Source organism: Mustela erminea, chromosome 2, assembly GCF_009829155.1.
Source record: "Mustela erminea isolate mMusErm1 chromosome 2, mMusErm1.Pri, whole genome shotgun sequence".
In the NCBI taxonomy this organism is placed as follows: Eukaryota; Metazoa; Chordata; class Mammalia; order Carnivora; family Mustelidae; genus Mustela; species Mustela erminea.
Window position 1 is genome coordinate 110,801,718 of NC_045615.1, and position 14,896 is coordinate 110,816,613.

General features: G+C 38.9%; 1 protein-coding gene across 1 annotated transcript; it reads right to left on the reverse strand.

Annotated features, from left to right (window-relative positions):
- Nucleotides 1-10,529: 10,529 nt before the first annotated feature.
- DCAF16 (DDB1 and CUL4 associated factor 16) lies at nucleotides 10,530-14,302 on the reverse strand. Its single transcript, XM_032333962.1, has one exon. The coding sequence runs from the start codon at nucleotides 14,038-14,040 to the stop codon at nucleotides 13,390-13,392; it is 651 nt and encodes a 216-aa protein (XP_032189853.1). The 5' UTR covers nucleotides 14,041-14,302; the 3' UTR covers nucleotides 10,530-13,389.
- Nucleotides 14,303-14,896: the final 594 nt, after the last annotated feature.

Genomic DNA, 14,896 nt, shown 5'->3' on the forward strand with positions numbered 1-14,896 from the left:
AAATCCTAATAAACCAGTTTCAGTAAGTCAGCAAATTTTAAATGTTGATGATATATTGTTATACCATTCTTTTGAAGTTATGCCAATTTATACTCTCATTAAGAGGGTACAAAAATGCGTGTTTTCCCACACCCTTGCCAAAACTAGCAGGTATTGATCTTCAGAGAGTTTCCATTTTAATAGGTAAAGAATGTCTCCCTCTACACACCATTTACGTGAATATTGTAGGACTGTTGGAAGACCTTTCCAGAAATTGATCAGTTATTGGATTTAAACCTTTTTTTTTTTTTTTAATTGTTTTCACTGCTTTCTTCCTTGTGTTGAAATAACTTTCTAGGCCCAAGACAAAGTGCTCAGAATGTCACATCAACAGCCTGAAACTTAAGATAACTTCTGTGTCCTTGTTAGTGCTTTGCCTAACCAGAAACACAATATATCCAGTCAGCCAATCCTCATATGCCAAGCCAATTCTGGGCTCTGTACTTATTTCCTCTTCCTCCTTAACTCCAAACAAGGTTGACTGTGTGGCCCTAGCCATCAGATATTTTCCATTCTTCTCTTCCTTATTCTTTTTTTTTAAGATTTATTTATTTGAGAGAGAGAGAGAGAAAGAGCATGGGGAAGGGGCAGATGGAGAGAGAGACAATCTTAGGCAGACTCTGCATTGAGCATGGAGCCCCACGCCGGGCTCCATCCCTGAGATCATGACCTGAGCCAAAACCTAGAGTTGGTAGCTTAACTGACTATGCCACCCAGGCACCCCACCCCTTGTTCTTTATTCTTTACCTTTATAAAAGCTTCTTGCCTTCTACCCTCTTTATAGTCTCTGAAAAAAGAGTCTGTCCACTTCATGAAGTATTGAAGTTTTATATTATCTAAATTGTCTTTAATAATTTTTAACATGTATTACAAGATCTTTCCTCGTAGGGACCTTTGGCACTGGGCCTATGGTATATATTGCAAACATTTCACCCAGTTAGTGATTTATTTTAGCTTTCTTATGCTTGTAAAAGGAGATTTCCAAGGTAAAGCAAGCAACCTTAGCTAAGAGAGTCTCTTTATAAAATAGGGTTGGGAGGTGGGGCCTGGCTGGCTCACTCTGTTAAGCATTCTACTTTTTTTTTTTTTAAGATTTATTGATTTTTTAAGAGAGAGAGAGAGAGTAAGTGTGTGTGCATAAGCAGGGGGAGCAGCAGGCAGAGGGAGAGGGAGAAGTAGGCTCCCCGCTGAGCAGGGGGATGATGACCTGAGCCAAAGGCAGATGCTTAACCAACTAACCCACCCAGGCGCCCCACATCTTACTCTTGATTTCAGCTCAGGTCATGATCTCAGGGTCATGAGACCAAGCCCCAAGCTGGGCTCCAAGCTGAGTGTGGAACCTGGTTAAGATGATCTCTCTAACTTTCCTTTTGGTCTCTTCCCCTGCTAAAGCATGCTCTCTCTCTTGCAAAATAATCATAATCATAATAATAAAAAATAGGGTTGGGAAGTCATAGGGTAGGGAGGAGTTTATGCATGTCCTCAACTTAGAAACCGAACTTTTCAGCTAGCTGTAAACCCTCAGCCTGGACTTAACTTTCTCCTCACCATAACATAGAACACCTGAATCACCTGCACTCTTCACTTCCAAATGAGTTAATATGTTCAACAAATTTCAATCCCTCCTTTTCATATTAATCCAGCCAATCCCAGCTACTATAATTCCAATCCCTCCTTTGCATAGAGGACCTGAATGAGAACTACACTCATAGACTTTTGCCTATAGAACTCTGCTCTCTCTTGGTCTTCCTTGGAACACAATTCAGGTTTCTATCGGAATCTGTGCCTCCCAAATTACAATCCGAATTGCCTAGATAACTGTCTGTTTGCTTAAATTTTCAGTGAATTCTTTTCTTGGTTGACATGCTCCATAAATTTTTTCAATTTTTATATAGGCAAAGCTATTGATCTTCTATTTTCTGTGTGAAGTTAGAATACAGACCTGTTTTTCCAGATGGCTATATAGTTGTCTCAATAGGTATTGAATAATTCATCTTTACCACACTGATAATCTAGGTGCTGCCTTGTGATCTCTTTAATAGAAATTTACTAATCTTTTAGCCTTTGCTTAGTCAGAGTTTTCTCTCCTTATCAGTTAAGTTGCATGGGAAAATTGATTGTCATTACTACTAATATACTTCTACTACTCATCTGAAACCAAGATCACATTCTTGAGTGGAGTGTTTATTTCACTTAACCTCTTTACACAGAAGGCCTTTTTCCTTACTGTGCCTTATTCCTACTGTTAAAATGAAAACCACAGGCCCAAAATGGTGTCACTTAGGCCAAGTCACCAAACCAGGGCTCAGTGTCTAATGTTAATCGTGATTTCAAGCTCCCCCACAAATGTTGTCTTAACTGGTCAGTCAGGAATTTTCTGATAAGAATCACTAAGGTAATCTGTCACAGAGGATGATGAGGTAATCTGCATGAAGACACCCCCTGCCATTCCTCCTAAAGGGAAAGTGACCTTGCCTGGAAGAATCCTTTCTTTCTTTTGCTGAGAACTTCCTTGCCTCACCCACCCTCCTTTAAAAACTTCCATTTTGTACTACAACTCCTTGGAGCTCCTGTCTACTTACTTGGCAGGATGCTACCCGACTCATGAATTGCTTAATAAAGCCAGTCAGACCTTCAAATTACTTGGTTGAATTATTATTTTTTTTAATACTACTCATCTTTTAGACTAATTTGCAAGTCCCTCAAAATCTGCTCAAAGCTCTGGTTTTCTGGGTAGCACCTTTACCATATTTTTAAAAGTTAAAGTTCTCTGTCAAAGATTCCCCCCTTTTTGAGGGAAGAATGCAAGAAATGAACACAGATCTTAAACTGGCACCATGCCTTTATTGTAATCCTCACACACATTAACTAGTACCAGGAATTCATCAAAGGTAGTGTAGAGCCTGCTTTCAGGCAAGAAGCTTGAGCAATGGACACCTGAGTAAGGTAAAAGGGCCCACAGTGACCACCAGGCTGAATGTAATCAGGCTTATTCTGTGACCCACCTAGAAATAGCCAAGTCCCTAACTGACCAATTACAACCAGGCACAGTTACCAAAAAAGGGAAAATTCTGTATTTCCTCATTCTGCCCTGTAACTATAGCCCCTCACCACTGCCCTGTGGCAGACAGCTTATTCTTTGCTGTCCTGCCCACTGCCCCCTTGCTGTGTGTCCAGTAAGCTTTTATTTCTTTTGTTTGGCTCTGGGTGAATTCTTCCAAAGTCCTCCCATTCGACTGGGAGTTCCCAGTAGCCTGGGATCCCAGGTAGCCTGGGATCAGGTCTTCCATCTTATCTCCACAGGAGGAAAATAAAGACAACACTTGCACTGAGATTACAGTATCTCAACACAACACCACAGGACATGATGTTTTGGAATAAAATGTTTTGTGGCAATATTATAGACAGATTATACTATTGCAGGGGTGTGGAGCACAAGGGTCAAGAAAGAATTCTTGAGACATTGTTTGGTGCAACTTAGTGAGTTTATTTAGGTAAGTAGCATGGGGACAGGACCCCTGGGCAAAAAAGCTACACTTCTGCTGTGTGAAGCTAGTGGTTATATGCCTAGTGCTCAAGGGGGAGGGAACAGTCAGGGAGTATTAGACCTTAAATGTCTTCTTTAAATTTCTACTTGTAAATCAACTTTTAAAAGAGTTCTCTGATGCTTCCCATTCAGTTCAATAGTAACCGTCTGTGAGATATATAGGCAGTCATGAGATCCTTTAAGAATGTAGCAATCAGCAACAATTTGATCCTTATCAGAATTCTACAGGCTGTAGGTCAGCCTTCTGGGCTAAAGTGAACATTTTTTTGCTTCTATTTCTCATCAATATTAATATGAATACCATGAGCTCCACATGGTTCTGGAAACAGCTTGTGGGAAATGAGTCTAGGAACTCTAGCACTGGTAGTCATTTTTTTTCATCCTCCTACCTTAAAATTGTGTAACTGGTAACAAAGGTGTGAAACACAGGGGTAAAAGAAGAGTTGAGTACAGGAGCTACGAGCAGTTCATGGTAGTAGTCTTTTCAATACCTGAAAGAGTCAACAACCAATTTGCAAAGTACATCTAATTTTGCCTTAGGGAAAACAGGTACGAAGAATCGGGGAGCAATACTGCTGCTTTTCTGTCTTTTTCTGGAGTTCAGAGATCATTAAACAATAGAACTCTCTGACATTCAAAAGAAGAATGAAACTGGTGCTTTTTAATTCTCTTGATTACACAGCGATAGAGTGCTCAGTACTCAATGGATGTGTTTTTAACCAAGTTTAGTACCGGTAATATGGCTGACCTATCTATGGTTGAATATTTCAGTGTAGCCATTTCTCAGTTTCCTTGATCACTTGATCACTTTGTCTCTGCACTATAAACCCAAGTATTGTCCAGAGTATTAACATGGATTTAGAATTTTTTTTTTTTAAAGTAAGTTTTATGCCCACTGTGGGGCTTGAACTCAAGACCCTGAGATCAAGAGTTACATAGTCTATCAACTGAGCCAGCCGGGCACCCCTGGAGTTAGAACTTTTTAAATTCTGGTTAACCTAGAAATTATCACGAACTTGGTAAAATTGAGCATTTCAGACACCCCATACCAGAAATTTTGATTTAGGAGGTATGAGTAAAGCATTTAAACAAGACCTTCAGTGATGCTGTTGTGGATGATACCAGGCCCCACTTTGAAAATTGCTTTAATAGCTCCAACAAACCTTGTCAGTTTCTTCTAGGTCTTGCTTTATAATGTCCTTCCTGTCCTCTTTCCTATTTCAGTCCTGTCAGCTGTCAATTTTCAGCTCAGGTCACACTTTTGAGGAAGTCCTGACCTGACTATTCCAGCTGGAGATGCTCTCTGAGCTCCCATGGCAATCGGTGTACAAAGGACATCTCCAAACTGACAAAGCAATCTGTCAGCAGGAACTTTTTGAGCATGCATTCCCAATAATGTACTTCTTCACCTAGGAATCAGTATCACACCATACTAATATTTTATATACACTATAAAATATTCACGGAAATTAACAGATGAATTAAAGAAAATAGGGGTGCCTCAGTTGGTTAAACATCTGCCTTCGGCTCAGGTCATGATCGCAGGATCCTGGGATCAAGTCCTGCATCTGGCTCCTTGTTCAGCAGAGTCTGCTGCTTCTTCTGCCTGATGCTCCCCGTTTGTGCTCTCTCTCTCTCTCTGACAAATAAATAAATAAAATCTTAAAAAAAAAAAACAAAACACAAGTGTGTACATGTACAAAATCATAAAGTACACTTAAGATTAGTGTACTTTTCATATTTCACTGTGGGAATATTATCCCTTACTTAAAAAAAAAAAAGGCAGATAGACAAACTGATCTGGCACGGTTTACACAATAGATTTGATGAAAGAGAAAACACACTTCACCACACATAATCATCTGCAATTAAGTAAAAATTTATTTGATTGTATAATAATGACATAAACAAATTATGGGGAAAATCTTCAATCAAAACTCAGAAAAAACCCTAAAGCATTATATGGGAATATATTATGGAGCTATCACTAGATTTAACTGTAGCTTGATAGCAAAAACAGTATGGAAGATGAGAGATAGTATTTCAAAACGTTATTTTTAAAGTAGGTAATTCCTTATGAAATTTCAAAATGCTATTTTTAAAGTAGGTGATTTCTTATGCTTTTGAATCAAGAGAGGCTAAAATTTAAATGATGTTGACAGTACTACTATAGGCTATGCATCATTTTTGTAAAGAGAAGAATTTTGAGAGTTTTCCTAAGCAAGGGACAAAGTTCTTTTTACAAAAAAAGTTATAATAGCTTTTTTTTCTGCCCTGAAAAAGCCTTCTGCAGTGGTTTACTGGAGCATCTAATGCAGTTGTGGAGTATGATACCCGAAGAAGCAATCTAATTGCTGACATAACTACAATTTTACTATATTTTCAATGTCAAGCTTCTAAAATCTGACTACTAAAATTGTAATAACTAATTACATAAAACTGAAATAAAATTTGAGATTTATATTCATAACATAGTGATGCTCCAGAATGTGTCCATCATCCAAAATTCAAAAATGTGTGTTTGGTGTACTTCTGACTGACTCCTTTTAACATTAGTCTAGTATTCCATGAACTTATCCTTTTGATTTTCCCTAATGTTCCAACATCTGTCTCGCTCCTTTCTGCATTTTCCATGTACTCACTTTGTTTCCAGTTTCCTTGAGACCTACTTCCTGCAACCCCCATCCTACTTACTTGACCTGGCAGCCATCCCAGCACTTTCCTTCATTGCATTCCTTCGTGAGGTCTTCTTTTCCAGATCCCAAGCCTTGTTTAGATTTACTCTTTTGTTTTGGTGAAGCATGTTCTGCAGGAGCCTCCTAAGAAAGGGTATACGGTAAGATAAAATTTTGAAATCATGCAAGTCTAAACTTTATTTTAGCACCATACTTGCTTGATTGGATTGTTGGGGTATAGAATTCTACATTGGAAATAATTTTTCCTTTTATATTTGAAGGCCTTGCTTTCTTTTTTCTTTTTTTTTTAAGACTGCCTCAGTAACTCAGAGTGATCACTTCTTTACCATTCTCACTACTGAGTAACAGAGTGTTTTGTTTTTTTTTTTTTTAAAGATTTTATTTATTCACTTGACAGACCGAGATTACAAGCAGGCAGAGAGGCAGGCAGAGAGAGGAAGGGAAGCAGGCTCCCTGCTGAGCAGAGAGCCCAATGCAGGGCTCAATCCCAGAACCTTGGGATCATGACCTGAGCCCAAGGCAGAGGCCTTAACCCACTGAGCCACCCAGGCACCCCAAGGCCTTGCTTTCACAGTCTCCCTTCAACCAGTGTTATTACCAAGATCTAAATATCAGGGGTGCCAGGGTGGCTCAGTCAGTTAAACATCTACCTTCAGCTCAGAGTTCAGGGATTGAGCCCTGCATGGGGCTCCCTGGTCAGCAGGGAGTCTGTTTCTCCCTCTGCCTCTGCCCCTGCTCGTGCTCAGATAAATAAAATCTTAAAAAAAAAAAAAATCTAAATACCATTGTAAAAATATCTTTTTAAAGATTTATCTGAGAAAGAGAAAAAGAGCAGAGGAAGGGAGAGAGAGAATCCTTAAGCAGACACCCCACATGTGGGGCTTGATCCCAGGACCCTGCGATCATGACCCGACCTAAAATCCAGAACTGGATACTTAACTGAGTCACCCAGGTGCCTGGTGAAAAATATCAAAAGTAACTCTTGTTTCATCCCCTTTGGCAACATTTAGGATCTTTTTTAATCCTGGCATCCTGAAGTATCATGGTATGCTTTTCTGTGTTTAATTCATTGTGCTGGGCACACAGTGGATTTTAATTTGTGACTTTTAATTTAATTTATGTGACTCATGTCTTACATTTTGGGGAAATATTCTTTAATTTTGTTATCTCTTTTCATCCCTTTCTCTGTTCTCATTTTGGAGATCTTACTAATCAGATTGTGTATCCCATTCTGATCTTCTGAAATTACTTTTTGTTCTTTCCTATTTTCCATGTCTTTTGGTTCTACTTATTAAATTTTTTTCAACTCATCTTCCAACATAACTACTGAATGTTTAATTCCAGCTCTATTTTTCCAATATTTTTATTTTCTGATTGTTCATTTTTTCTAGCATCTTGTTCATATTTCATGGCTGCAGTATATTCTCCTATTTCTGACGGTATGATAGGTTCTTCTGGGAGTTTTATGTTCTTTGCATTATTTCCGGGTTTTTGGTTCTTTTGATCTTCATGTTTCATTTAAATAGCCAACGTCTATTGATCCTTGGCTATCAGTTTATCATGATTATAAGAGCCTGGAAGCTATGTACGAGTGGACTCTGCGTTTTATTGTAACAGATAACCAAGTGGCAAGTTGTTTTTATAATTGTTCACCCCTCTGGCTGGGGTGGGTAGGACTGGGTATAAACCTAGCTGCCAGATTTGGAGCTAGCTAATTAACTGCCAATTAGCCAGTTGGAGAAGGGAACTGAGGGCCCATATTCAGCATACCGACATTTTCTCCCTCTCCTGTTTTCAGAGTAACACCTCACTAACACCACTACTCTTCTCAAGTCCCAGTTCTAATCCGTTTGATTTGTCCAGAGAATAAGCCTCCCATCTTTGGCTAGAAAGAAGAATAAGTAACCTGCTTCAAATCCTTGAGTCTTTGGGGGGATCTGGAAGGAAAAGATAAGTGTTCCAAATGTGTAGATCTTTCCTGCAATGCAGAATGGTTGCCACAACTGTGCTACCTATCAAGTTTTTTTTTTTTTTTTTTTTTAAGTAATACTTATTCCCTTCATGGTAAAGCAAGGTGAGAAATTAACTGCTTAAAACATGGCTTAAAATTTAGCAGTTAATCCAAACAGAACACAGACAACGACAAACTTAACCTACCTATTATTGCGACAGGATTTTTAAAATGTGTGTCTGTAAATGTTTTACTGGCTATGTGATTATTTTAGCCAAATACAATGTGTCTCCTATAAAACTCTCATAGCAGCAACTGGGTTTCCCTTCTACCTCACCTCTCTAATCTTGGATCAACTATGTGTTTGTCTCCCTCTCCCCTAATCCACATCAAGTAGCTGGAGGTAAGTAGGCAACATATAATGGCAGAACCAGACTGCGCTCCAGGAACTCCATGACTACAACCCACTAAATGCTATTAACAAATTTATAGAGCTGCCAGATTAAAAAATGGATTAAATGTGAATTTCAGATAAGTAATTTTTTCCGGTATAATATTTTATCAGAAATTCAAATTTATTTGGGCATCCTGTATTTTTATTTGCTGAATCAGTAACCCAACATATTTAAAGAAACAATGTGTAGGAAAGTGACCAACATAAACAAGTGGAGTATAAGGAGGGAAAGTGGGATCTGGACCAAAGCATTCAAGTCACTGGGAGTCTACATTACTACCAGGCAGGTAGCTAGGGGCTGACACTATATAACCCATTGTGTGATAAAGTCCTATAGAATGCATTGGTTGTGGCTAACGTTAATGCTTTCAATTAACACAGAATTTAGTTCTCTAGGTGTAGGCCCCTTGTGTCACCGGAACTCTGCCACTGGTGCAGGATCAAGTCTTTCTAGTTGTTCAGGGTGCAATCATAAAGCCAATCTAGGGTATTCTTTCATGAAAAGTGGCCATACCCTTGGACTGTTCCAGATATTTGGGTGCCTCCCAAAGGAAGCTATCCCTTCCAGACTATTGCCTAATTAAAACATTGAGAAACACCAGTTGATGTATTGGGGTGTCAGGTCCCACCTGATACTTGACACTATGGATGGAATGTTAGTGTTAAATAAGCATAACTTTGGCAGTTAACCCAAACGTATTTTCCCCGAAGTAAGAGCAGCTCCTGAATTTACAAACTACAACACTGATTCTGACTGTTTCATCTGGTTTCTGCTGAAATCTAACTTGATACCACACCAACTTGGTTTCTGTGTATACTAGGAACTTAATTTTAATTGTCCAAACTCCAATTTGTTTAAAGATCCAATCCTAAACTGTCACTACCATTTTAAATTGACTCCATGTTATTTGGAAGCAACAACTCTGGGACTCTCTGCCTGCTCTATTAAAATTATTTTTAAAATCAAGCATTCCTTTCCACATCTGAGAAGAGCTGGTTATAGTTCTCACAGCGAAGAGGAGTTGCATAGCCAGCAAGTGTCAGGTCGTTGTGTTACCTTTATCCTCCTCCCCATTTTTTTGGTTTTATGTCCAAAACGATTGTATCATCACACTGTTGCCACCAATTGAAAGGAAGAATTTATAGAGGACTGTTCACAATGATCAGACTCAAACATGTAACTGTTAACTAAGCTTTAAAACTGGCAAAGGTATGCCAGAGATTTTCTTTTTGATAACATAACTCGACACAGGAGAAATACCTGGTGGTTGGTGTCAGCTAGTACAGCTCCCTCAATTTCCCTCAGTCTAGTGGATATTGTTCATTGGTGGACTCATATGCCAGGAGCTTGCATAGACTTGTATCATGAAGTCTGACAAGGCATCCAAACTTTCTGGGCTTTTCAATGCACCCTAACCATATGAGCAAAACACTCCTGTCCCTGATCTTTATGTGCCATTGCCTTGTGAACTTATCAAATACAGCTTAAATCTGTGTCTGAAAGATCTCTTTATCTATTCCTAATCTGACTATCCCTTTTGGGGTTTCATTGTTGAAGTGTGGCCTCCATGCAACTTTCCACTACACTTGGATGGCCACACATTTACAAATATCTAAGGGTCTGTATAAGGGTTAGGCTAAGTTAATGTGACCCTAGGAAGCAAAAACAACATCAATGGCCAAAAGCTTTGGGGTATCTTATATTGGCTCAATGTATATATTTTATTATTTTAAAAAAGATTTTATTTGAGAAAGAGAGAGAGCAAAGCAGTGGAAGAGCAGAGGGAGAGGGAGAAGCAGACTCCCCACTGAGCAAGGAGCCAGATGTGGGGCTCAGGCTCTATCCTAGGACTCTGAGATCATGGCCTGAGCAGAGGTCGGAGGCACAACCGACTCAGCCATCCAGATACCTCAGTTCAGTATATTTTAAAACTTCTTATGTATAGTACCTTATTTTATTTTGCACTCCCAGGGTCTGGATAGTAGGTACTCCATACTGTTATTAGATGAATGACATGTAAATTTCTAACAAGAGACATGTAAACATAATGGCCTGCTCCAAAAGGCATTAATTTTTCTAATACTGAAGGCAAAAGTAGAAAACAGAGACAGAAGAGAGAATTTATGAATCAGTAAGCAAATAACCCAAGTGATTTTTAAATTCCCTAACAGCTTTACTAATCTACTTTAATACCAGAATATTTTCATCATAGAAAATTTTTTTTAAATGGATACTTATGATAGGAGTCCCATCAGGATAATCCCCAAAAGGCGACTTAAATCTGTCCCTCATCAGATACGTACCAATTTTTTCCTTCTCTTAGGAAAGCTGATGGGTTTAAAAGACATGACTATGGTCTTCTGTGCTCTAAGTATCTGGACTGCTTCAGAGGCTGCCTATCTGCACTGTGAGAATACCTTTAAAGAATATTAATGTCTGTTGTTTTAGAAATCCTGTTTCCTTTGATAAATATTTCTATGAAAACATAGTAAATTTGTCATTTCTCCTAATCCCTTGTGGGGGGAGGGTGAAAGTGGTAAATGCACCCCTAACCCCAGGTCCAGGACACACAAAAAGAAGTAAAGGCTAAAGGCTTTTTCAGGTATCTCTCATTTTGTGTAACCTGTAGTTATTTAACATATACAAACAAATGGGTTCAAATCCAGGTCTTGACTGAATATTTTCTTTTACAAGTATGTTTCATTTTCTAGAGCTGCCAAGTCACCTCCTATCAGAGACACTATATTCTTTTTCTTTCTTTCTCTCTTTCTTTCTTTATCTACCTATCTATCTATCTAATCAGTTAACTCTATTCAGCACTTAGTGAATACTGAATATGCTTTAAGGAAAGCAAGGTCTACCTCATTTGTTGGGAACAAATGATTATACTCTGTTCAGCATGTACAAAGCTGTTGGTTTATTCAGCTGCAGAGCTGGGGAAAGGCTTCCTTTCAGAGTGAATAGCAAAAACGCTTCATGGCAAGGCACTTTTATATACACACACAGAAAAAGGAACATATTATGGTTACATAAACATCAATATATTTTAATTTTCAGACCTCCCTACCTCTTCCCCCCTCCCCCTTAAAAAAAAAGGGAACAGGTTCTTATAACACTTTAAAAACCCAATTTCACAGAACATCTATACATAGGAACAGTTTCTGATACATTCAGTTACACTAACAGTATGATACGGTTTTTCAGTAATTTTCCATTAACAAATATCTTTTCTACCTACTACAAGTCCCTCTTTTTTTCTTAAGACATGAGAACTAAGGCTCAGTAGAAATAGTCATTGGATTATAAACATTCTCCTCTCTCCTTAAAGTTGCCATACATGTATAGAATTTGTGATTTCATAATGCTTCCATTTTTTTTCATGCCACATCATATACAGCACTTAATTATGGAGAATAGGAAAAAATAAAAGTAAAATGAAAGGATTTAGGATCTTTAACAATCTATTTTCTGATTCCTTTTAGATGCCCAGTCAACCAGGATCATACACACAGGTTTTATTCTATGGTAGACGTGTGAAAAGATTTATTGGTCTCATACATCTTCTTTTATGTATAATTTCTATGTTTTGATTCATTTAAATAAATGCACCAAGATTCATTTACAGGGGTACATTTCTCTTCCTTATTGAGCTAGAAGAAAATCTGAAGCTGATCTATGTAGAAAGACAATAAAGCTAAAACTCCAACTTCTGATAGATATACTATAGTGGTAAGTTCTTTAAAGTTAGAAGACTTCCTGAAATTTCTATGGACGTAAACAGTGCATAAAGTACTGCTGAGAACATTATACAGATGAAATATTTTAATTCACTAGCAGTTAATATTGAAAGCATAAATGCCCTTAATCCTTTTCCCATTGATCTTTTAAAATGTGATGTGCTATTGACTAAAGTCTGAATGCCAAGATGCGGGAAACCTATTCCCTGCAGAACAGGTGTCTGTTTAACCCCTGGTTGCAATTTTTAGGCCAATGTAGCTAGAGATAGTGTGGTGGGAACCTATGATATAAAGGTTTATACTATAACTGCAGGTACTATATAACAGGCCCGAAGAAATGCAGCCTAGGTTTGAAACTGCACTCCCTCCCCCAAAATAGGAACCCTAAAGGGTGCCATATATAGCCTATCTGTATAAAAGCTGGGAAATAAATCCATAGCCCCACCATTTTCTTTTGTCTAGGGAATTCAAATTCATGCAACTGTCTCACAGACACTAATGTTAGAAAAGAGTATGCTCAGAGAGGTGTTATTGGGAGTAGCTAAGTTCCTTCTTTCCCCACTGGCTAGTCTGAAGGTTAGGTAACAAAAGGGATAGGGAGCTACTACTTCTTCCTTCCTGTTCACAATGAGACATCTGGTCAAGAGTCCATTCAGTGAGGCAGAACAAATTGGTGGGGGAACTGAGTGTGGACAAGAGTCTACCTAACTTTTGTAATATGGTCCCTTTGGTCTAATTTTCTACTGAAGTTCTTTTTATCCACAGGGTCCGTCAAAGGGCATGCTCACCATGCATTTTCTATAGCTGAGTTATGGGACCACTATACTTGGTAGTACTTACAGGCTTGTTAGGACAGGGCATGGTTTGGTTGAAAAGGCATTTGTTTCTCAACTGTGGTATGTGTGACTTTGTACTTCCTTCCTCAATCAGCAATACAAGAGAGATCAGAACAAATGGTGGGTCTTTAGAGTGATGTGGTTAAGAGTTTGTTAACTGCCTTCTGGAAGTCAGTGTACGAGTATGTAGTGTTTATGGGCTCAGTGCGGGTTGTTTCCTTAACTGTTTTAGTTAACCAGCCACAGCAACAACCAGAAACACATGAATTAGGGATCTGTTTTAGGTATTCAGGTATAGGAGTGGCCCTACTCAATGTTCGGCTTAGCTGTTTGGTAGCAAACTGCAGCGCTCCATTAAGAGTGGCATGATCTCTAGAAAGCCGACTGGCATTTGTAAGGGGCTTTTGAAAAGGTGGGACTCCACAAGAAGCCAGAGGAGGCCATTCAGGAATGGGTTCCAGTTTGGGTACACAATGGGAGCAATGGGAGAGTCTTAGACCTATTTCTCGAAGTATATGGACCGGTGTGCTTGGATCCAAGAGTTTAGCATGATATAACCAGGAATTAGGATTTAAAGGTTTCCAAGTTGTAGAGTATTTTAAAAGGCACTTAACCTGCCAGGCAAGACTCTCGAGAGGTGTGAGGTTGGGCACCACAGGGTCTTCTTCTTCAGAGGAATCCCACTCTTGCCCAGAACTCTCATTTAGGTAGTTAGCGTTTTCTTCTCCCTCACTTTCTGATTCTGATAAGGGGTCAGGAGAGGGATTTCTGGGACCCATTAGATTAGAACAGAAGAAACTAGAAAAAGGTAACAATCTAAGCCAGCAAAATATTGACTAAAACTAGCAAATAGAAACAAAAGGTGGAAAAATCCTTCAGCAAGATTAATCTTGTCAGTCCATTACACACACACAGTATGCCTTTGGCTCATTATCACACTGTGCAGTTCTTCAAGATTATGTTGTATATTCTTCACTTACAAAGAAGACATCTCAGTTCTCAGGACCAGTTCAGTGTGTAAAAGTGTTAAGTCACTTACCAGCGGTGTGGTACAGGTCAGAGTCTCTCCTTCAAATCCTGGCTACCCAAGAAGAGAAGGGGTCCTCGCAAGCTGATTTTCTTAGCCTGTTCTCAATTGGTCGTGATACTGTGGAGACACTTTGTGTATTCTGTTTTGTTGGTAGGGATATTATATCTACTTGGTAACAAAAAGAAACAATGGTTGCCTTTGTTGTCCGCTGGTGGTGCAAATTTTGTGCAGGGAGACGGTGGATGAGTTGTCAGGGACATCTGGTGTACATGGATCCGATGTTTTCCAGAGATGGTGCAAATGCCCTTGGAAACTGGTGACTTAGTTGTTGAACTATCTGGAAAGGTAGCTTTAACCTGTGAATGAAAAGACTAGAGAAATGATATTAAAGCCTGAAAGCAATGGGTAACATTACTGTCCATCTAACTTTATATGGAGTATTTAAGAACACAGGTGCTGAACATGAATACTTACTGGGCTTTTCCATCTCTCTGTCTTACTCTTAGGCAGATTTTTCTACTGGGAATGAATCCTGGGAAGGAGAGCCTGGGGTCATTCTAATTGTTTATTGGTACCTATCTGGGTCAGTTTATTTTTTAGTATAC